A 25,313-nucleotide genomic window follows, 5' to 3' on the forward strand; every position below is an offset into this window, starting at 1 on the left:
GACATGTCTTAAAATATTTTCTTTACTTTATTTAAACTTTTAAACGTTAAACTAATCTCCCTGAGGCACCTCTGTGCCTCACAGGGATTTCTGCGCTCTTTCGCACGCATGCACAGAAGAGTGCAGGCCCCAACTCAGGGAATTCCACCCCCCACCCTGTACAGAGAGCGCACAGCACTTCTGGGCGCACATCATGCTGGGTGGGCCTTAATTGGCTGGCCCACGTAAAATGGCGGTGCCCCAATCGGGTTCATGCCCACCCCAACACAACCCTCCCTATGAGGGGGGAAATGCCTGCCCTATGATTCCTAAAAGCTATCCACTGATGATTATGTATGGGGAAAATCTAGATTCTGTGATCATCACGGATACTGGAACCCCATACATGTTTACCACTCAAGCCATTCGGCCAATCATGCCTGTTAGATTTTTGCAAGAAAAAGCCAATACTAATCCCACTACTCTCTATTCTCCCATAGTCCTGTATCATCCTGTGCATTAAATAATGATTCAATTTTCCCTACAATTCAATAGTGTTGGCATTTTATAACTTTTAGTCATCCAAGAAGGAATAATTCTGGTGAGGTTTTCGTTGAGAATTTCTTCCACTTCTGTAGAAGAGTTTTATTGTCCAAAGCTTTGGTACATTTTAAATTTATTTAATTAATATTAAATTGATGCTTCTAGTTCTTCATTTAATAGTTCCTTTGTTGCCTGGCCTTAATCCCTTACTTCCACAGTACAATTCTCTAGGTTCTTCTGGCTCTACGTATGCAGACAATCAGAACACTGGTGTAAGGGATGTATAACCAAGAAGGAGAAACTTTCCTTGTGCCTTATGGTTCACACTTGACTCTGTTTTTCACCATAGTTACCCAGCTAAGTATATATTTCAGGGCTTGCTTTGTTGCTGCAGCAGTGCCAACTGTCTCTTGGAAAACATAACCAAACTGATGAGATCAGATGGTATGGAGTACAATACTGTACTGTCTCATGTTTTGTATCTCGAATGCTGGTTAATTGTAATTGTATCTGATTTTGTTTTTGCTTACATTTGTCAGCTTGTACTTGATTAAAATCAGTGCAAGGAATTTTGGGACAGTGTTTAAAGTGAGGTTTTATGACTTATACCTGCATAAAGTTATGTAAAATTGCAGTTTAGGAGAGGAAGAAATGAATTTGCTTCTCAAAGTAAAATCTTTTGGTTATTGAAATTAACAGATACAGCAAAGTAGTTACGAACAGTATGATGTAAATACAGAATTAAATAATGCGCAGGTGATGCGCTGTTTCACCTTTCGACTGCTTCTCTGTTGCCAGGCTGCTTGTTCAATGTCAAGTCTTGTATATGATGCAATTGTTATCCAGTTGAACAATGGGACAACCATTGTCTTTGACCTCCACTACAACCTCTATATTCTTGCCACTGATTTCAGCCCCCATCATTATTTTCAGTTAAACTTGACTATTTGCAACGATGGCATCCTATTCAAACCTGAGCTGAGCTTCCAGCACCATGTCCTCTCCATCACAAAGATTGTCGACTGATGCTGCCCTGTCCAACCTCCTATCCTCCACCCTCCTGTGTCCTATACCATATCCCATAGGTGCTGCCCATGCACTGCCTCTGTCCATGCTGACCTACATTGACTCCCAGCCCCTAATGCATCAAATGTAAAATTGTCACCTTTTTTTTAAGTCCCATCATGGACTTCCCCCTTGCTATTTCCAACCACTTTTAGCCCCCCACCTCCATGAACTATATTCCTCTGACTCTGGCCTATACACTTTCCCTGGCTTTCTATCTCTGTCTCCTTTTTAAGACTCTCTTTAAAACCTATGTCTGAAAACACTCTTATCTCCTCCATTGCTTACTGTTCATTTATTATTATTTTTTTTGGTTACACTCCTGAAGGGGCATTATTCAACTTTAAAGGTACTATGTAAATGTAAGTTGTTGAACTATAACTAGGCTATTATTTACGTTTATATAACCCCTTTTTAAAATGGGAAAGCCTCCCAAAGCACTTTGAAAAGTAACATGAAATGCCTGGATGTATGTTCCTTTTGAGTCTCAATTATGGGTGGCATATTTAAGAAGGGGAATTTGGAAACCTTTGGGGAACAGATGAGAGGAGATTTTTTTTTAGAAATGCATATCTCAAATGATCCTTGTCTGAAATGGAATAAAGTTGTTGTTTTGTTTGAAGTTTAAAAAAAAATCAATTCAGTTTAGTGGCTCATAATTCAATCTGGTCGATCGAATCATAAAATAGCTAGGTGGGAGGGTGGAATAAATTGAATATCCCAGCTGTATTCATTAGGGTACTGGCCAGAATGGATCATTGTAGCAAAGGAGCTTCTGAAATGCAACTGTTTTTATTTTAGGGATGAAATTGGAAATGATGCAATATCCATGTACTACTTGTTACCTTTCAACTACATAGTGAGCTGGAAATTCTATCCACATATCTTAAACGCTCTCAAAATAGATTTCAAACTTGGAGGAGGCCCCCTGCACTCAATGTCCCTATTTAAAATAGGCAATCACTTTTTTAAAGCAGCCAAGAAACAAAAACCATTTTTATTATCATCACTTTCCAAGTTATGTCTTAAATGCTTCATTTATTTTGTCCAGAAAGAGCTGTGCTTATTTATGTTTGCACCTCTGTTCTTGCTTGAGTGCACTGAAGAATGATAAATAAGGTATTTGAATAAAGCTACTGTAGTTGCTTTGCATGCAGTCTTATTTGGGTTCTTCAATATTGATCAACAATATGTAAAACAGGACGTAAGAATGTGAGAACTTGAATAGATACTTCCGTTGGTTTACAGATTCCTGGTGCGTTTATTCTACAACCATTCCCCAACCTGGGAACAAAAAGCAAGAATTGTTGTGTATAACCTAATTGAGTAGATAAAGTAATAAGACAGAGAATTAGGATTCAGAGAAGCATTTTATTTCCTGATTAAATTGAGATGCTGACTCCAGGTGTGAGAGAGCGAATGTGTTAGTTATATGGACCATTGCATATAGTGATTTGCATGAATACATCCATTATGAACGGTTGAGACAGTAGCTCCTCCTGCCCCTTCCTCCTTTTCCTTTTCGCTGCCTTTTCAGGAAGAGAGTTCCAAAGTCTCACAACTCTGAGAGAAAAAAATTTCACCGCATCCCCATTTTAAATGGGCGACCCCCTATTTTTAAGCAGTGACCCCTAGTTCTAGATCCTCCCACAAGAGGAAACATCCTCTCCACGTCCGCCCTGTCAAGACCCTGCAAGATCTTATATGCTTCAATCAAGTCGCTTCTTACTCTTCTAAACTCCAACGGATACAAGCCTAGCCTGTCCCAATCTTTCCTTGTAAGACAACCCACCCATTCCAGGTATTAGTCTGGTAAACCTTCTCTGAATTGCTTCCAATGCGTTTACAGCCTTCCTTAAATAAGGTGACCCAAACTGTACACAGTACTCCAGATGTGGTCTCACTAGTGTTCTGTATAACTGAAGCATAACCTTCCTACTTTTGCATTCAATTCCCCTCGCAATAAGTGAAAACATTCAATTAGCTTTCTTAATTACTTGCTGTACCTGCATACTAGCCTTTTGTGATTCATGCACTAAGACACCCAGATCGCTCTGCAACTCAGAGCTCTGCAGTCTCTCACCATTTAGATAATATGCTTCTCTTTTTATCTTCCTGCCAAAATGGACAATTTCACATTTTCCCACATTATACTCTATTTGCCAGATCTTTGCCCACTCACTTAACCTATCTATATCTTTTTGTAGCCTCCTTATGTCCTCTTCACAACTTACTTTCCTACCTATCTTTGTGTTATCAGCAAATTTGGCAACCAGCCCATCTATCCCATCATCCAAATCATTTATATAAATTGTAATCAGCGCAGGTCCCAGCACTGATCCCTGTGGCACACCACTCGTTACATCTTGCCAACCTGAAAAAGACCATTTATGCCTTCTCCCTGCTTCCTGTTAGCCAACCCATCATCTGTTGGTCTTATGGCCAGTTAGCTTAACATCTGTCATTGGGAAAATGTTAGAGTCTATTATAAAGGATGTAATAGCAGAGCATTTAGAAATGCATAATATGATTAAGCAGAGTCAACATGGCTTCATGAAGGGGAAATCATGCCTGACAAATTTATTAGAATTCTTTGAGGAGGTAACAAGCAGGATAAATAAAGGGGAACCAGTAGATGTAATATATTTGGATTTCCAAAAGGCATTCGATAAGGTACCACATATAAGGCTACTTAATAAGATAAGAGCCCCTGGTGTTGGGGGTAGTATATTAGCATGGATAGAGGACTGGCTAACGAATAGAAGACAGAGAGTTGGGATATGGGGGAGCATTTTCAGGATGGCAACATGTAACTTGTGGAGTGCCACAGGGGTCAGTGCTGGGGCCACAATTATTTAATGACTTGGATGAGGGAAGTGAATCTACTATCGCCAAGTTTGCGGATGACACAAAATTAGATGGGAAGGAAAGTGGTGAGGATGACACAAAGAGTCTACAGAGTGATATAGACAGGTTAAGTGAGGGGGCAAAAACGTGGCAGATGAAATATAATGTGGGAAAATGTAAAGCTATGCATTTGGCAGGAAAGATAGAGGAGCTGAATATTACTTAAATGGGGAAAGACTGAAGAAAACTGCAGCACAGAGGGATTTGGGGGTCCTTGTGCATGAATCACAAAAAGCTAGCACACAAGTTCAGCAGGTAATAGGGAAGGCAAATGGAATGTTGGCCTTTATTTCAAAGGAATGGAGTATAAAAATAGGGAAGTCTTGCTAAAACTATACAATGCACTAGTTAGACCACACCTAGAATACTGTGAGCAGTTTTGGTCCCCTTATGTAAGGAAGGATATACAGGCATTGGAGGCAGTCCAGAGAAGGTTCACTCGGTTGATCCCAGGGATGGAGGGATTTTCTTATGAGGAGCGGTTGAGTAGGTTGGGCCTGTACTCATTGGAGTTTAGAAGAATGAGAGGCGACCTTATTGAAACAAATAAGATTCTTAAGGGGCTTGACAGGGTGAGTGCTGAGAGGTTGTTTCCCCTTGTGGGAGAGTCTGAAGCCAGAGGGCATAATCTCAGACTACGGGGGTGCCCATTTAAAACAGATGAGGAGAAATTTCTTCTCTCAGAGGGTAGTGTATCTGTGGAATTCTTTACCGCAGAGACCTGTAGAGGCTGGGTCATTACATATATTCAAGGCTGAGGAAGACAGATTTTTAATCAGTAAGGGAATCAAGGGTTATGGGGAAAAGGCAGGAAAGTGGAGCTGAGGATTATCAGATCAGCCACGATCTCATTGAATGGTGGAGCAGACTCAATGGGCCAAATGGCCTACTTTTGCTCCCACATCTTATGGTCCTATCCATGCCAATATGTTACCCCCCATACCATGAGCTTTTATTTTACACAATAACCTCTGATGTGACATTTTATCAAATGCCTTCTGGAAATCTAAGTGCAGTACATCCACTGGTTCGCCCATTATCCACAGCACATGTTACTTCCTCGAAGAACTCCAATAAGTTGGTCAAACATGATTACCCTTTCACCAAACCATGTTGACTCTGCCTGATTACCTTGAACTTGTCCAAATGCCCTGCTTTAACTTATTTAATACTAGCTTCTAATGTTTTCCCTATGACAGATATTTAACTGACCTGTAGTTCCCTGCTTCCTGTCTCCCACCCTTTTTGAATAATGGAGTTACATTTGCTATCTTCCAATCTAATGGGACCTTCCCCGGGCCTAGGGAAACCAATGCATCAACTATCGCTCTAGCTACTTCTTTTAAGACCCTAGGATGAAGCCCATTAAGATGTGGGCACTTGCCAGCCTGCAGCTCCAACAATTTACTCAGTGCCATTTCTCTGGTGATTGTAATTTTCCTGAGTTCCTCCCTTCCTTCCATTTCCTGATTTATAGCTGCTTCTGGGATGTTACTTATATCCTCTATGGTGAAGACTAATGCAAAATACCTGTTCAATTTATCTGCCATCTCCTTGTTTTCCATTATCAGCTCTCCAGACTCACATTTTCTATAGGACCAATGCTCATTTTGTAAACTTGTTTCTTTTTAAAATACTTATAGAAACTCTTACTATCTGCTTTTATATTTCTGGCTAGCTTCCTCTCGTACTCTAATTTTTCCCTCCTTATTAATCTTTTAGTCATCCTTTGCTGTTCCTTATATTCTGTCCAATCTCCTGACCTTCCACCTGTCTTTGCACAATTGTATAATTTTTCACAACAAAAACAGAATTACCTGGAAAAACTCAGCAGGTCTGGCAGCATCGGTGGAGAAGAAATCAGTTAACGTTTCGAGTCTTCATGACCCTTCGGCAGAACTGGTTTTGTTTTGGATTTCCAGCATCCGCAGTAGCTTTTAGCTTTTTGTTTTTATCTCTGTGTATAATTTTTTTTTTAAGTTTGACACTACCTTTAACCCTTCTAGTTAACCACAGATGATGTATTAGGCCCTTGGACTTTTTCTTACTCGTCAGAATGTATCTATTCTGTGTGTTCTGAACTATCCCCTTAAATATTTGCCACTGCATATCTATCAATCTATCCCTTAACATAATTTGCCAATTCACTTCAGCTTTGCTCTGCTTTCATGCCCTCATAATTGCCATTATTTAAGTTTTAAAACATGGCCTTAGATCCACTCCTCTCCCTCAAACTGAATGTAAAATTCAATCATATTATGGCTGCTGCTACATAGGGGCACCTAGAAGAGCCATAGGTGAGAAGATTAGAGCTGGATATATGTATTTTTGTGATGGAGGGCATGGAATTAGAAGCTCTGCTCTGGATCATATAGGATGCCATGATTGTAAACAGATGAATCAACCTGAGGTATTGGCTGGGGTGAGGGTATGGGATTTGTAGCAGCAACCAAAGATGAAGGCTTTAGTTGTCTCAGTGTTTGGCTGGAGGAGGTCACGACTCTTCCAAGATTGCTTATCAGATCTGCAGTCTTGAGGGTCAGCTAAAGGGTTGATAGTTGTGAAGTGAGCATGCATACGGACATGTTACTGTTCCTTGAGGGGGAACACTTACAAGATGAGACCAAGAATGGTTACCTTGGGAAGACACTAAGAATGGGGAGAGAAGCCATGGGTGCTCTGGCTAAGATTGGAGAGATGAGAGTAGAACCAAGTGAAGGTAATCCCATGAATCAGGATAGTGGAAAGAGATATCAGAGGTGGGTACTGTGTTCGAGACTGCAGAGCCTCTCTGATTTGTGGCCATCATTTTAGAAATTCATGTTTGAATCCTTCCAATCAGGTTTCCATAGTAGCAGAAATGGCGCTTACCAAATGACAACTAGATGATTGTGACAAAGGTTAATTGTTCTTCCTCATCCTTCTTGACCTGTCTGTAGCCTTTGTCACATTTGGCCACAAAATTCTGCCCCAGCATGTCTCTGCAGTTATCCAGCTGGGCGGGACTGTACTCAACCTGGTTCCATTCTTACCTATCTAATTGTAGCAAGAATCATCTGCAATGGCTTCTCTTCCCACACATTTATGTCTGTCACCCAAGGATTTTCTCTGGCCCCTTCCTATTTCTTATTTACATGCTGCCCCTCGACAACATTATCCAAAAACACAACATTAGTATTCATGTGTATGCTGACAACGCACAGCTCTAACTTGCCTCCATCTCTCTTCACCTGCAATCTGTCAGGTTGTTTTTCTGACATCTAGTACTGGGTGAGCAGAAATTTCTTCCAGCTACATACAATGAAGACAGAAACCAATGCCTTCACAAGCTCTGTTCCCTAGCAACCAACTCCACCCTCTCCTTGGCAACTGTCTGAGGCTGAACCAGACTGTTTGCAACCTTGATGTTATGCTTGACCTTGGGTTAAGTGTCTTACCACAAATCTGCTAAAACCGCCTAATGTCACCCAATCCCAGCCTTGCCTCTGCTGCTGTAGTCCTCAACCATGTCTTTGTTACCCCCCCCTCCCCCCCAGGTTTGACTATTCTTGCGCACTCTTGGCTGCCCTCCCTAGTTCTATCCTCTGCAAACTTGAGGTCATTCAAAACGCTGCTGCCCGTGTGCTAAGTAATGTTCATCCATTTGCCTTGTGCTCGCTGACATACATTGACTCTAGGTTAAATAATGCCTCAATTCTAAAATCCTCACCTTTTGCCTTCAAATCCCTCCATGGTCTCACCCCTATCTGTCTCTGATTTCCACCAGGATCCACCCTACTGTCTTCCCTCACCACATTACCTAACCTCCCCACCTAGAATCTCTGCATCATCTAATTCTGGCCTCGAGCATTCCAGATTTTGTTCATTTCATTATTGCTGGACATGCCTTCATGCTGCCTGGGCCCTGAGCTCTGGATTTTCCTCTTCCAATCTCCTCATTTTTCCTCATTTAAGAGGTTCTTTAAAACATGTTTTCGACCAAGCTTTTGGTCATCTGCCCTAATGTCTTTATGTGGCACGGCATCAAATTTTGTTTTAAGCTTTGTAAACGCCTTAGGACATTTTACGTTAATGATAAAGCATCACTGTCTCAGAGAAGGTTGTTCGTTTGTTGGGACCACTTTTGATGTTGTGGAAGGGTTTCCATTGTCACTGACCGATTCTCTCCAAGCACAGAATCAAAGTGATGATGACGCTTTTTGCAGTTTACTATCTCCCCAATAATCCTGTGCTGCAAGTCATTATCTTTCTGCCATCCTCTAGCTTGGCATCTATCCCAGATCTGACAGTTCTAACTCTCCACCTACACAGTGTCTTTTAACTGGTTTACCCTCCCTACTCCCCTTTTCTTACAGATGTGCTATTATTTCTCGTCACCTTATATGACTAACACCCACCCCTTCCATTTGGCAGATCTAGTGTAGCTCCACTCTGATTAATGGAGATATGGAGCCAACATATAAAAATGTTACACCTACATAAAAGATATAATGAGTCAATATGTTGAGATATTACTCCTACACAAAGATACAAAGAGCACATGTCTGTCTTGCAGCATTTTTTTTCCTTTCAGTTTTTCCTAGTGCTCCCACTGTGTAGAGTAACTTCTGAGATCTGAACAGATCTGGAGTCTGTTGTTGAGTGACCGACCCACTCTCCTAACCTGTGCAACAATCTGACTTTAACACGTTTCTTAATGGAGCGTTTACACTATCCTTTGTCCATGGAACTTGGCCCAGGTACTTGTAATTGGCGGTGATTCTTGAGGCTATGAGCATTAAAATTGAGACATTGCTTAACAGTTTACTGTATATGCCATGGATATTGGGCTAAACATAAGATTCAATCTATTAGATGTGTAGCTTAGTGGAATTGATGTTGATCTTTGCTTCATCAATCTGAATGACCCACGCATGTCAAACATCAGCTGATTTTTGCCCCTTTTGATACAGCTGTTTGCTTCAGAACCCAGTTAAGCCTTGATCACTGAGCTTATAAGTATTTAATAAAGCTTTACAACTTTACTTTCCCTCTTATTCACTGTGTATAGGCGCCTTAAATTTCTTTTCAAATCACATCTCCCCAAGGGAGATGGCGGCCTAGTGGCAATGATGCTGAGCTAGTGGCAATGATGCTGAGCTAGTAATCCAGAGGCCCAGGCTAATGCTCTGGGACATGGATTCAAATCCCACCATGACAACTGGTGGAATTTGAATTCAGTTAATAAATCTGGAAGCGAAAGCTAATTTCAGTATTGGTAACCATGAAACTATCAGCGATTGTCATTAAAAACCTATCAGGTTCACTAATCCCCTTTAGGGAAGGAAATCTGCCATTCTTACCTGGTCTGGCAGTCTTACCTACATGTGACTCCAGACATTAACTGCCCTCTGAAATGGCCTCATAAGTCATAAACGATTAGGGATGGGCGACAAATGCTGGCATTGCCAGTGATGCCCACATTCTGCGAAAGAATAAAGGGGAAAAAAACATGCTTACTGATTTGGGTTACAGATTATATAAATTTACTGTATAAAGTAAAATTTAAAAGCTAGAAACAGAGTTTAATATTTTCTTGAAGCAAATTATTAAAGATAACCAAAGACTGAGAAATACTGCTGAGAGATAATTCGCCGACCATCAATGTTCCTGTAGCCTGAAAGATACCTCGCAGGCATTGTTTTGTGAGAAATAACGACTGGGCACAAACCGCAAACAAGTTTAAATAATCTGTGTGCAACTAAATTTTCAAGGGAACATTGCTGGCTGCCCAGTGCTCGGATATATCAGAGAGCTTTCCACGCAGTGAGTGTTAGCTCAATGCAGAGCATTTAATTCAATTGCAAACCTCTATCACAGTGCCACCTACAGGTTTAGCTGGTGTTGGCATTTCTAGGTGGGTTTCTGATTGACCCAACTTGATATCAGAGATTTTAACATTTTATGACTTGCTCAGCAATTTTAATATATAATATAACAGGGAGACTTACTTATTCAAAAATGTGTATTTTCACAATAGTGCATGATTTATGTGAGTGAGCATAATTAACGTGATTGATAAATGTTTCTTTGAAACATTGCTGCAATTAAGCTGTTGCATTTAAGTTAACGAGGAATTACTCAACTTGCATCTTTTACAATGAAAGGGTTCCAGGCATCTATTTTGACCAATGAGTGTTTCGCTGATTCTATTTCTGTTTTGTCCGCTTTTTCTCGACACAGTGTGGTATGATCTTAACAATGTAATTGTTGAATGTTTGAGCAAAGGTTCCAGGATACTAATTTAATTTAATTGGCATCCTAGTGAAATGTGATTATAGATGGACTGTAACACTGTCCGCATGACCATTAATGCATAAAAACTTGCCTGAATTTTAATCCGGCACAGAGTGAGTTGTGCTCTTTAATCAATGTGCTGCAACAATATATTTATACAAACAAGGTTTAGTCAAGTGCTTTCATTCCTACTTTGAATGTAGAATTTTTTAAAAATTTATTTTTCTTCAAAGAGTTTGCTCACTAACATGCAAATCAGTATCATTAAAAATTTTGCAATTGATTTTTATTGTTTAAATCTGCTGAACAGGAAGGGAAGGAAGACATTTTTAAAAATTGGATAATAGTGGAATTGCACATACAAACTACAAGCACTCACTGAACAGTCATGGTGGCTAGACCAACTTTTTTGTCAGTTGCAGAATTTTTATACACTATTTGTTTTTATACTCTTGCCTATTTTTTCAGGAATCCAAATGTAATTTGACCCCACAAGCACCATTTTCACAAACCTGCTGTCTGGCAAACAATTTGTTCTTGTGAAAGAATTGCTTTGATGATTCACAGGATGCTGGTAACTTTTTAAATATAATTTAACATGACACATAAGGCATTGTGCTGGTTGAAATTGAGAGAGGCCATGGCGAACTGAAAGAAGTGTTGCATAGCAGATTGATATTTCCGATTCATAAACACAAGTTATTTTTTACTGATAAAACGAAAGCAAAGGTCAAAAAGACATTGGTGCATAGCGTGACCAAGGAAAACAGACTAGGCAAGCTTGAGGAATTGGGATTATTGGACCGTAGTGGGTTATAAATGCTTCAAAACTGTAGGGAAATGGAAAGCCTAGTTATAAGCTGAGTCCTTGTGAAGGTACAAGAGAGACTGCATGATGAGTTTTGATTTCAACTCTAGGATGCTTAGGATGGTGTACTTAGAGGTTTGAGGGAATAAAAAAAGGAATATGAAAAAAGCCACTACTGATAAGAGCCGATTCTGAGCTGAACTTAATCAGAACCCTGGTTTCAACCCAGCAAGCTCAGCTTAAACAACTGAGGATGCAGAAATTGGCACTCAAGTTACAATTTTTTTTTTTGGCAAGAGCAAAACCACCTCTACTATATTAATTTTGAGCTTGAAACATTAGAACGGCTGACCTTTAAAAGCCATGGATGAGACAGAATACTGTTGTTACAATCGCTAAATCATCATTGATTTTGACCAAGAAACTTTTTCTTGGGTAGCTAGTGGGGGAGGTGGAGGCAATTGAAACGAGCAATGGTAGATTTAGGTTTGAGCAGTGATGATGTTTTATAGCACTTTGGAGAGGAAAGGGAAGGGCTAGATATGGCTTGCATAGTGGGAGAGGAAAGAGAAGACAGATAGTCTTTTTGAAGAGTGGATAACGAGAAGCGGGTAATGAATGAAAGCCTGTGTCAGCCAGAGTAGCATCTGTTAGGGATGCAAGTTAAAGTGAAAAAATAATCAAAGTGAGTAACACACTTCTCAAAGGCCATCTTCATGTGCCAAACGTGAGAGAGTGATTCACATATTGTTGTGTTACAGGGTATTTATTAAGTGGAGGATCTGAGGCAGTGATCAGAAGAGCTCCTTCCCACACTTCCCTTTCCTTGTTATAACTCATAGAAAAGACCCACTGCAGTGGAGTTATGCTGGGAGTTTCCTTTGGTAGTTGGGCTTCCTGAAGTGCTGCCCACGGGCTGAGATTCCTCAATGATTAGAAGGAATCTGTCAACACGTGGAGTTGAAAGGCAAAGAGCAAGAGAGAAATTTGGACAGAGCTAAGGAACAAAAAGTGGATCAGGAGAGCAAACATGAGGCGCAGAGAGGAAAGATTGTCTGGGGCGGCAGGTGGGGAATAGGATCTGGCAACTTCAGTGCATTGGAACATCTTGTTTGTCCAGAAACAAATATGGACAGATAGTTAATCTGTAACTATGCATGACTGAGAATGTCTAAGTGACCCCTACAGCTTTTAACTGTAGTGAATTAATCTGTACGGCAGGAGTTCCAAGTACTTGGCTTATATGAAAATATGACTCAGTTGCCATGGAAAGTAAGCAATTATTTTAATTCATGGATGTGGTGGTCGCTGGCAAGGCCAGCATTTATCACCGAATCCTACTTTCCTTTGAGAAGAAGCCTTCTTGAATACAGTTTTGTGGCTTGCAATGCCATTTGCAGAGGACAGCTAAGAATCAACCACATTGTTATGGGTCTGAAGCCATACAGATCAGATTGGATATGAATGTTAGGTTTCCTTCTCTAAAGGACATTAGTGAACTAGTTGGATTTTTACAGCAATTTCGTAGTTTCATGGCCATCATTGTTACTAGCTTTTATATTTCAATTCTTTTAACTGATTTTAATAGGTTTTGTGGGTTTTTAATGGGTTTGTGAACTGTTCACACTTTCTTTGATCAAAAAAGCTAACTTATTTCCCAAATGGTGACAAATTTGTACAAGGCTGTGAAAAAATAGCACAATTATCAGTGCTAAAATTTTCATTAAATCCGCCAATTGCCATATTGGAATTTGAATTTATGTCTCTCGACAACTGGTCCAGGTCCCAGGATTACTCATCCAGTAACATTACCACTATGCTTGTACTTGTGTTTTGCTTCACTGGATGATGGCTTTGATGTTCGAGACCATTACAGTCTATACTGACATGTATCATTCGTTGATATCTTAGCTGTTGTACTGTAACATTAGAACGTGCTATTTTCCTGGACTAATGCAGCTACAGGAGAAGGGAGACTCACTGATCTGAAACCTATGCTCGTAAAAACAATTCAGCTTCTTCTTCCATACTGATGACTTGTCGTATCGATCAACCGCTCTATAGGAAGAGCTTTAATAAAATTTGTGATTTGAATAATACAACTGATAAATCGCAACTTTTCTTTTTTTCTTGGATTGTACCCAACCTGCATTGCTTTTCACATACCCAACTGCTTTGTAGTTACTTTGTTTTGAAGTGTTATTCTTATGCATCGTATGTAGTAGCATATTTGTGCTCAATGAAGGATCCACAAATAGAAATGAGATAAATAACTATTGACTCTGTTTTGATGGTGCTGGCTGTGGAAATAAATATTGACCAGAGGACCAGAAGAACACCCTGTTCCTTTTCCATTTGTGTCATGGGATCCTTTACATCCACCTGAAAAGGCAGAAGGGACTTTGGTTTAATGAAAGATGATACCTATGAAAGCACCCCCTCAGCACTGCACTGAAGTGTCAGCCTAAATGATGAGCTCAAGTAGCAGAGTGGAACTTGACATGTGATCTTTCAATTTAGAAGTGAAAGTGCTGCCTCCAGTCAAGGTTGATTGTTGGCAAAATCGTTAGGTTGCCCAAAATAAAACTGCCATTTTCCCCCTTCATAACATGGAGGAAATCCCTGTCTCTGCTTGAAAGTGTGTGGGCGTTAATAAAACTATAAAGTAGATCCATTTGGTTTTACTTGACTTCTAATTTACACTGTAAATCACTTATATGTACATTAATTTTATTGTTGATAATTATGTGGAACTACTGTCAAATCATTCCTTCAAGGCTTCCTAGAAAAAGGCTAGTGGGAGGGTGGGGGGCTGTATTTCAGTGGACTGATAGTCCAGGTGGCACTTTGTAAATTTAGAAGTTGCCGATACCATTGACATATGTTACTTAGGTTTGTAAAGATTCCTGTTCAACTGTGTGCACGAACTTGCATTTTTAATTACTATCTTTAGAACATAGGAACAGGAGAAGACTGTATGGCATATCGAGCCTGCTCTGCCGTTCAATATGATCATGGCTGATCTTCAGCTTCAACTCCACTTTCCCATCTCTCCCCATATCCCTTGATTCTCAGCCTTAAATATATTCATTGATGGCACATCCGTAACCATCTGGGGTAGAGAATTCCAAATATTCATCATAATTTGAGTGAAGAAATTTCTCCTCATCTCAGCCCTAAATGATTGGCCCCTTATCCTGAGATTGTGTGGCCCCTTGTTCTGAATTCCCCACCCAGGGGAAACATGCTCTCAGTATGTATCCTGTCAAGCTCCTTCATAATCTTGATTCTTTCAGGGAGATCACTTTTCATTCTTCTAAACTTCAGAGAATATAGACCCAATTTACTCAGCCTCTCATCATAGGGTACTCTGTCATCCCAGGGACCAATCTAGTGAACCTTCTCTGTACTGCCCACATTGCAAGTATATCCTTCCTTAAATATGGGGGAATAAAGGACAGGATTTTTCAGTCGACGTGCGGGGGCAGGCCCGACACGCTGACGCATAAAATGACGCGCATTGACATCGAACGTGCGTCCCAAATGTCATTGCGCAGTTCCACGATATTTTGTTCAGCGGGTGTGCACTGGAGTCAGCTGCACGCCTGCCAATAAGTAAACGGCCTATTATGGCCATTCAGGGAGTCATTGATATAATTGTTAACGCTGCCCGTCCAACCTTAAGGTTGGCAGGAAGGCAAAAAGGCCAAGCGGCCGTCGCGTTTTTTAGTAAACTTCATCCACGAGCAGGATGAGGTTTCCTAAAGCTTATAGTAAATAAACAAATAATTTTTCCGCAAAATCAAAACATGTCCCATCTCATGTGACACAGTCGCATGAGGGGACATGTTTAATTGAATTTTACATCCATTTATTTAATAATTACAATAGCCCTTCAATCTACCCGAGGCAGCTCCATGACTCAGGGAGATTGAAGCGCTCCTTTGCGAAAGAACGTTGGCCCTGAATCTCCCCCTCCCCCCGCCCGCAGAAGTAGCGCTGAGCGCTACCACTTACGTCTTACGCTGGGCAGGCCTTAATTGACCCGGCTGCATAAAATGGCGGCGCAGATGGTGATTGGCTCCGCGACCGCCCGCTCCCACCGAGCCTGCCCGCCGCCTGAAAAATTCAGGCCAAAGTTGCATACAGCATTCCATTTACGGTCTCACCAACACCCACTACAATTGTAGCAAAGCTTCTTTATTCTTGTACTCCAATCCGCTTGCAATAAAGGCCAACATGCCATTTTAATTCCTAATTGCTTGCTGCACCTGCATGCTAACTTTTTTTGTGTTCCTTGTACAAGTACACCAAAATCTCTTTGAATATCAACATTTATAAGTTTCATGCCTTTTTAAAAAAAAAATTCTGCTTTTCTATTCTTGCAACCAATGCAAGTAACCCCACATTTCTCCACATTTTCCTCCATCTGTCATCTTCTTGCCCACTCACTTAACCTGCCTGTATCTTTTGGCAGCCTCTGTGTCCTCCTCACAACTTACATTCCTACCAACTTTGTATCGTCAGCAAGTTTATATATATTACTCTTCTGTCTTTTCACCTAAGTCATTAATACAGATGTAAATAATTGAGGCCCCAGCACTGATCTTTGTGGCATTCCGCTAGTCATTGCCTGCCAACTTGAAAATGCTCCATTTATCCCTACTCTCTGTTTCCTGTCTGTTAAACAATCCTCTGTTCCCCTTTTTTTGGTTTTTGCAGGATAGTAATTGGTGCTTAAGGATTGGCCAATGCAAGCAGGTCTGAAAAATTATCTTTAAATAAGTTCAGTCCTAAATTACAGAACTTTTTCAGCTGAAATCTGAAATTGCAAACAGTTCAAATACGGAAAACAGTTACGGTGTTTTTTAAGTTTCAATGCTACTCAAGTGTTTCAATATGCATCCAGTTGAAGTCAATAGATCATGTTACATCATGTGTACCCTTCTATTGATGACACTGTTCCTGTAAGGAATGCTTCCCATTCTGTAACGAGATTTTGAAAAGGAGATCTCTGAAGGCTTTGGCTGCAGAATGGTCCAGCATCTTCTCAATGGGTGCACTATTAGAGAGTGTTTGCTAAGTTAAAGCTAACATTTAAATGTCAAGATAAATTTTAGATGGATTGAAAGATGTACTCTATCTGCTGTCATTTCCCATTGTCACTTTTTTATCTTGCAGGAAATCACTGAGCTAAAGAAAGAAAACTTTAATCTCAAACTTCGAATCTACTTCCTGGAGGAGCGGATGCAACAGAAGTTTGATTGTGGCAGCGAAGATATTTTTAAGATGGTGAGGGTTAAAATAATGCTGGAACATTTAATGCAAATGATGTGCACACTTACCAATACATGAGGGAGATTTAGTGCACTCTTAGTCAGCTTTCAGCAAACAGATCCGTAAAGAAGGTTTTATTTTTATTATTTAAAATTACTATTCTGCTGGAGATTGGAAATAAAACCAAAAATGGCTGGAAGCACTCCAGCTTCTATAGAAAGAGAAATGTTTCAGGTCAGTGATTTTTCATCAGATTCTGGGGGTTGCTATTGACCAGCCACACACATACCATGGCGACTGGAGCAAGCCAGAAGCTGGGTATATTGTGGCAATTGGCTCACCTGACTCCTCCAAAGCCTCCGTCATACAGGGGTCTGATGGAATCCTCTCCACTTGCTTTGATGGTTGCATTTTTAACAAAACTCAAGAAGCTTGACACCATCTGGGATAAAACAGGCTGCTTGATTAGCACCCCATCCACTAGCTCAAACATTCACTCCCCCATCATTGGCACATAGTGCACACTACAACCACAGTCTGCAAGATGGACTGCATCAGGGTTTCTTTGGCAGCACCTTCCAAATTTGACCCCCACCACTACCTAAAAGGCCAAGAGTCACAGGTGCACGGGTGCACCATCACCTTCAAGTTAAATACCATATATTGCTGTTCATTCATTGTTGGGTCAAAATATTGGAACTCCCTACTGCACAACATTGTTTAAGCACTGTCACCTCATGGCCTGCAGCAAATCAAGATGGCGACCCACCACCATTTTCTCAGGAGTAACCAGAGATGGGCAAATGAAGGCTTAATATGCTAGCAACCACACCTCAAAAATAAGAAAAGGAAAAGAATCACTTTTTTAAAAAAACTACCTAATTCTACCATCCTGTTCACCTTCAAACCATTGCAAACTTCATTTTCTTCTCATCCTGGAATTTATTCTAATAATTTAATGCTTGCTCTCTTGCCATTTGTTTGTAACTCAGTTTCCATTCACCCTGCTGCAAGCCTACAGTGACATTCTTCTTGTTTGACTTCATGGCTTTCAACATGCCATTCTTCACCCTGTTGTCTCTTCAGTAGCCTACTTCCTTAAACCAACATTCTCATGGCTTCAGTTCCACCTGTTTTAATACACTAGTGTAAATATCCTGAAAAATTTATTTTCCTGTGTCTGCATACTCCTCTACAGTGACCCAAGACATCTGCTTTGGCTTGCTAACACTTCTCATCTATGAGCAGTCCTTGGTGCAATTCTCTGTCCAGCAGGATCAGTTCTACGTATGTCAGCGATGCATAGATTTACCTTTCAATGACCATGCTGTTAAATTACCCGTCTTGTCATTAAGTTGGGAGACTGAATTTCTTGTAACTCGGTACTTGCAAAAAGCTATCCTGTCTGGTGCCTGGCAGAAACTTCATATTCTAACCCCTAATCCTATTTCCCCTTCAGTGTCCACTTAAACTAAGTGCAACAATGCGCAATCTTTTTCTGTCCCCTCGATATTCAAACTTCACATCTAGTTCATCACCAAGAGTCGCCTCCAATGCTTGTCTTTCACTGCTGCTTAAACCCTTGACTATGTCCTTGTCATTCTAGATCAATGTTCCAAATGGCCACTGAGCTGGTTTCCATTTTATTAAACTTCTAACTCACCCAGAATCTCTGGTAACTGTATTATGCACTATATAAAGTCCACCTTTCCTAATACTGCACGTTATTTTAAGACTGCAATTGGCTCCCATCATTTGGTGCATTTAATTTCACCTGTTGTACCTCTTGCCACCTTGAAGATTCTCCTTCACAGCCTAATCTATTACACTGAACTTTTGTCATTCACTTCATTCACCTATTTCCATCCCCCCGCCCCCTCCCCTCACATGAGGCCCCCTTTCAGCCCTCCTCTTCCTGAGTTTGATACTGAACTATGAAGTACCTCAGAATGTTTTGCTACATTAAAGACACTATATATAAATACAGGTAATTAAAGCTAAATACCAGAATAATGTTTTCTCTGTGAAAATATGTGAATTATGACTGAAATAACATTTGAAGCAAATTTCCAAAGTTTTGCATGAATTGATGGCTATAATAATGCTACTATTCAAAAAAATTGTGTTCCGTTTGAGTTTATTACTTAATCCACTTTTATAAGTTGTAAATTCTTGACATCCTGTACATGTATTAAGCATGCATTGATTAGATTTTTGTTTTTAATTTAAATCTCCCCATCATCAAAATGCACAACCCTAGCCAAACTAATGCATTGTGCCAGTTTAGTTGCAAAGAGGGTTCTGATAAGTTCTGGTGTGGTACCACATAACATTGTTAAACGTGCTGTCATGGAAAGACTTGTGATACTCTCTTTATTGCTACCTTGTTTTTTGTAACACATGCACTTCTTCAATTATCTATATATCTTCATTCAGGACAGATGGTGTTTATTGTCGAGCAAAATTGGAATAAATTGAATATTTTTTCTGAAATAAATCTTAATTTGTTAAAGTAATTCTCTTTACTGAAGGCTAACTTTTATTGGAAGCTGTTGAAGCCAGTTTTAAGACTGTTGATCCTTTTTTTAAAAAATGCTTGAGTGAAACCAGCAGTAATGTGAGCCAGGACATATTGTTCAGCCTGCAGTCCCATAGAAGAGGTGTTACCTGGCTCTGCATTTGTAGAATATTGAAGACATGTGCCTTAGATATTCTGATTGGTTAGCTGCAGCTAAACCATTCCATTTTCCTTATTTATTAGTTAGTGGGCTTTTCTTGTTGTTTTTGCAGAATATTGAACTCAAAGTGGAATTGGAGAGTTTGAAGCGTGAACTAAAGGAGAAACAAGGACTTCTTGTCAAAGCTTCGTAAGTACTGGTTAAATATTAAATGCATTTCTAAAAGACCTGAGAGCCACTTGGTAAACTTCTAAATCTTTCCCAGTCAACACGTATGTTTCAGTTTTTGTAAGTTGAAATAAAAAATGCTGATTACCACTTCCCCACTTTTTAAAAAAAGTCTCCTTTTCCCTTCTCTCTGAGTACAGTTCCATGACACCGGAACATTATCCAAATGGTCATTCTTGACGCATGAGCCTGCGTACTAATTGTCAGCAGGGTATATGGTCACGCAGGACATCACAGCAAAGTCTGACCTTGTCCTGAGCCAAAGTCTACAAATACACTCTTCAGCATGATTCACTCCCCTGCTCAGCATTGCTGAGCTATTAGGCCAAAGCAGCATCAGAGGAAAGGGAAACAGAGTTAATGTTTCAGGTCAATGAACATTTTTTTTTTCAGATTTCCAGCATCTGTTGTATTTTGCCTTTCTATCAACAATCCCAATTCCCAAATAAGTCAGCACAGACCAGGAATTGAACCCAGGACCTTCTAGTCTCTATTTGTGATGTATTTCTCCTTGATCCATTTGGGAGCTCAGTAGGCGAATCAGTTTAATTATTAAGAAAAGTAGTCAAAAAGTTTTCAGCCCTGAGAAAAACCATCCACGAAGGAATGGTTATTATAATGCAGCAATGGGATGTAGATTTAAATCTGCAACAATATTTGAACATTTTAAACTTTGGTTCCTGTTGTTCCTAGGCCACTCATCATTTATTTATGATACTTCTTATTTTAGCATTGTGGGAAACCCCTTATTAATATCAAATCAATAATTACGCATGCATGCTAATGATTTAATTGAGGTACGGAACTAGAATTGCGTGTGATTCTCAACCGGGTATGAGAAATGAATTTAAATACAAAACGCTTTAATAACTGTAGCTCAACGATTTTTGTTTCAGTTTCTTCATGATGTCAGAATTTTAAGAACTATTAGGAACTGTTTCAGTTTTAAAAGGAAATGCAAATTTTATCAGAAGGGAATGATCAAAAAGTTAAAGCAGCAGAAAAGGAAAACTAACAAATGAGCAATGAAAAATTTTCAAATAACTAATTTGCTCCAATGATGGAACAGTTGCAATTATTCATGCTATGGCTGAGTGAACGCTGAGGGTGGGATTTTCCAGCCACGCCCACCGCCAGGATTGTCCAGTCCCTCTGAAAATCAATGGACTTGTGGCTGGGCCACCGATTCGCCTGCCGTGGGTTCTGCCATGATGGGGCTGGAAAATCCCGGCCGAAGACTTTTGTGCAACAGACTTCATTTTAATTGAAGTCTTGAGTATTAAAATCTCAAGTATACTGTTCTGAACCACATTGGTTGATTTTTTTTCTTTCTGATAATGAAGCTGCAAGTCACAAACTGAACAAACTTAAAGAAGTAATACAACAACATATAGCTCCCCTTCAGTAAAAATGCATGTCATAGGGCCTATGCAAGACAGGAAGATAGATGCCAGTCATAGAATGGAGGAATTTAGGAGAAAGTAAAAAGAAAACAGATCAGATCAGAAGTAATTGAAGAAATGACAATATAGGCTTGATGGGGTAGATGTTCAGAGGCTGGTTCCTTTCACTGGAGAGTCTAGAACTATGGAGCAGAATCTCAGCAAAGACCATTTCGAACTGAGGTGAGAAATTTTTCCATTTGGAGGGTTGTGAATCTTTGGAATTCTTAACTCCAGATAATCAGTTGTTGAGTATATTCAAGGCTAAGATCATTAGATTTTTAGATTTGAGGAACATGAGGGACCTGGTGGGAAAGTGGAATTGCATTTGAAGATCAGTCATGATCGTATTAAATGTCAGAACAGGCTGAGGAGCCATATGGCCTATCCTGTTCCTATTTCTGATGTCCTTATGGAATGTGTTTTAGGGAATTTTTTCAAAGCAGTATGGAGGCAGTAGGAGGAACTTGTTTTGGGATGGATTTCCAGATGGTGGCCTTTGATGTGAAGCGTGGTGTATGGGATAATCTGAAGTGAGAGGTACGGAGAATCTATGCGGCAAAGTGAAACTGAGGAAGATTGCTCACATAGAGGGGTTACAGGAGGGTTTTGAAGATGAAAATCCTGAAATTGTTTTGTTGGAGCACGGTGTTATTGGAAGCAATAATTGGAGCACTATTGGAATTCGGTAAATAAAGATCAAGTATGTGGGTGAGTGATTGTTCTGACATTTTCAATATCTAGTGGTCCACATACGGAGTAATGCTCCCACTACCCTATAATTTATCAGCTCAGTTCTGATGAGTAGGACTTATGGAGATAACTTTTTTTTTGAATGGTCAGCTCTGTTCAAGCCTGAAAGCTGACACTTGTCTCAGTTGTCACACTCATCCCTCTGAGTCTGGAGGTTTTGGTTTCAAGTGGCACTCTTGTGACGCTATTTGAAACGCACTTTGTTGTCCCATTTGTGAGAAAAATTGCAGCTTTTGTTCAACTTTTTGCCTTGCATTAATGATCACTGAATTTGCTCCATGACATGTAGGTATTTGGATATAGCTGACACCTTTTTTCGGTAGAAGAGCGATAATTTTTAAAATACATTTTTATTGTATTTTAATATTGTTCCGCTAACAATGAATGACAATACTTTTGCTTCTGAAAGGATTTTCTTTCCTTTCTGTCTAAAATGCTTGCAAACAGTAATTGCTCAACATTTGTAAAATAGAGGAAACTTCTAATAAAGGTTTTGCTGTTAATATTAATGCAACAGAAAAGCAGTGGAGAGTTTGGCTGGCAACAATGATGCGGAAATTCAGCGTGTGAAAGATGGAGCCCAGAAGGAGATACTTCAGGTTAAACAGCTCCTCAGTAACCAGATCCATCTCTTGGAGGAGGTGAATATATTTTATATTTTATCAATTTGTTTAAGCCAAAGATCATGTTTGGGTTAACAAGCTTTTTACCTATTTGGCAAGAAACTTTTGGACAAGGTAGTTTGGTAACAGTTTTTTGGCAAATATGGTTTGTTCCATTATGAAATATTGCAGTTGATGCATGCATTGGAAGGTATCTGGATTTAGCACTTAGGAAACCAATTATTGTTGCTAACACTGCCACTACTTTCTCATTACATTTTCCTCTCTTACTCTATCATAGTTTTGCTACCCTGGTATTCATCTTGAGGCATACTTTTAGGGTGGAGCATGCAGTAGATGCAACACTAATTTGTGGATGCGCACATGTACATGGAGCCTCCCCCTAGTGTTGCAGCACAAATAAATGCAGCCATCCAATTTACCCACTGCACGGTCCTGAATTTCTGGGAGGCTTGTTCCAATGTCCTGCAGTAAATTCAGAAGGAGGCTCATGGAAGGTCTGTAAACAGCTAGATGCATGTTTAGCTGGGGGATCTGCTGTTCTTCCACTAAAGTTACAATGGGAAATCGGGTCAAACTCCATGGAAATTCAGGGCCTATTGTTTCCCTAAGAAATGAAACTGATTTTGAAAATTGTTTTACTGGGCTATCATCCCCATCGGGCAATAGAATTTCCATTTTCCTTTATGCACTATAATATGTGAAAATACATTTTTTTGGTAGCTGGGAAAGGGAAATGGGTATTGAAAATGTCCTATTGAAAATTTACAGGAATAAAATCATTTTTCCCCTTTCACGCAACTAGGATGTTAAAACTACCCAGGAAGAATTGGAAAAGATGGCTGCTATTGCAGAGCAGGAGAAGATTCGGAGTATCAGCCTGGAGAAGCAGATTCTAACAATTAACAAACAGAACCGTATGGGATCACCTTTACCCCCAGAGCAGAGCAAGAACCGCACAGAGACTGAACAGTCAGTTTTCTTTTAATTTTAGTTTTCTGATGTCAAAGCATTCTTAAAAAGAGACCAGATTTTTTAGAAAGTCTTTCACAGGATATGGGTGTCACTGGCTAGGCCAGCATTTGTTGCCTATCCCTAATTTCTCTTGAGAAGGTGGTGGTGAGCTGCCTTCTTGAATCGCTGCAGTCCATGTGGTGTAGATACATCCACTGTGCTGTTAGGAAGGGAGTTCCAGGATTTTGACCCAGCTATAGTGAAGGAATGGCAATATAGTTCAAGTCAACATGGTGTGTGGTTTGGAGGGGAACTTGCAGATGGTGGTGTTCCCATGCATCTGCTGCCCTTGGCCTTCTAGGTGGTAGAGGTCACGAGTTTGGAAGATGCTGTCGAAGGAGTCTTAGTGAGTTGCTGCAGTGCATTTTGTACATGGTACACACTGCTGCCACTACATGTTGGTGGTGGACGGAGTGAACGTTGAAGGTGGTGGAAGGGTTGCCAGTCAGGGGGGCTGTTTTGTCCTGGCTGACATTGGAGTGACACTCATCCAGGCATGTGGAGAGTATTCCATCACACTCCTGACTTGAGCCTTGTAGATGATGGACAGGCTTGGGGGAAGTCAGGATGTGAGTCACTTGCTGCAGCATTCCCAGCCTCTTGACCTGCTCTCATAGCCACAGTGTTTATATGTGTAGTCCAGTTCAGTTTCTGGTCAATTGTAACCCCCAGGATATTGATAGTAGGGGATTCAGCGATGGTAATGCCATTGAATGTCAAGAGGAGATGGTTGGATTCTCTCTTGTTGGAGATAATCATTGCCTGGCACTTGGGTAGTATGAATGTTACTTGCCATTTGTCAGCCCAAACCTGAATGTTATCCAGGTCTTGCTGCATATGAGCAAGGACTTCTTCAGTAACTGAAGATTCATGAATGGTGCTGAACATTGTGCAATCATCAGCGAGAAATCTCCACTTCTGACCTTATGATGGAGAGAAGGTCATTGATGAAGCAACTTGGGCCTAGGATACTACCCTGAGGAACTCCAGCAGTGTTGTTCTGGAACTGAGATGATTGACCTCCAACAACCACAACCATCTTCCTTTGTGCTGGGTGTGACTCCAACCAGTGGAGAGTTTTCCCCCGATTCCCATTGACTCCATTTTGTTAGGGCTCCTTGATGCCGTACCCGATCAATTACACTATGAAAGGGAGGTAGTCTTTAAGTTATGAAGAGGATGGATCAGTTTACATTATAAATGAGGGGGGTTAAAGTACACTATGAAGGGGAGGATAATTTTTACTGTAAATGTTGGAGTTAGTTCACACAATAAAGGAGAGGGAACAGATTACACTATAAAGGGTCATGAAAGATAACATGCAGGTACAGGAGAAACAGCAAGAAATTAGGAAAGCAAATGGTTTGTTAGCCTTTATTACATGGGGATTGGAGTATAAGAGTAAAAAAGTCTTACTGTAGTTATCCAGCATGGATTTGATGGGCTGAATAGTTGCCTTCTGTACCATATTGACTGACTTTTTTCATTGTCTTAATTAGTTTAATTGTTGCAGTGTTTGAATTCCAATATATTGCCAGTTTTTCTAAGAAAATACACATTTGCATCTGAGTTTACAAAATCTTGTTGCCTCTTTAATTTACATCTCCAAGTGTCAGTATTTAATAAAGAAAAGCTAATGCATGACATGTGTGGTAATTGTAATATTCTGTTCAAAGCACAATTTACAGAATATGATGAAGCTAATCAATAGCTTCAATAT

General features: G+C 40.1%; 1 protein-coding gene across 1 annotated transcript in view; it reads left to right on the forward strand.

Annotated features, from left to right (window-relative positions):
* Positions 1–25,313, forward strand: part of cdk5rap2 (CDK5 regulatory subunit associated protein 2) — a 164,741-nt gene that overhangs the window by 12,902 nt on the left and 126,526 nt on the right. Inside the window, exons 4-7 of the mRNA XM_078549804.1 lie at positions 16,760–16,870; positions 19,646–19,722; positions 22,474–22,597; positions 23,385–23,551. Coding sequence (XP_078405930.1) covers positions 16,760–16,870; positions 19,646–19,722; positions 22,474–22,597; positions 23,385–23,551 — 479 coding nt within the window. The remainder of the gene's footprint in view (positions 1–16,759; positions 16,871–19,645; positions 19,723–22,473; positions 22,598–23,384; positions 23,552–25,313) is intronic.

This window comes from Cetorhinus maximus, chromosome 10, assembly GCF_964194155.1.
Source record: "Cetorhinus maximus chromosome 10, sCetMax3.hap1.1, whole genome shotgun sequence".
NCBI classification, from domain to species: Eukaryota; Metazoa; Chordata; class Chondrichthyes; order Lamniformes; family Cetorhinidae; genus Cetorhinus; species Cetorhinus maximus.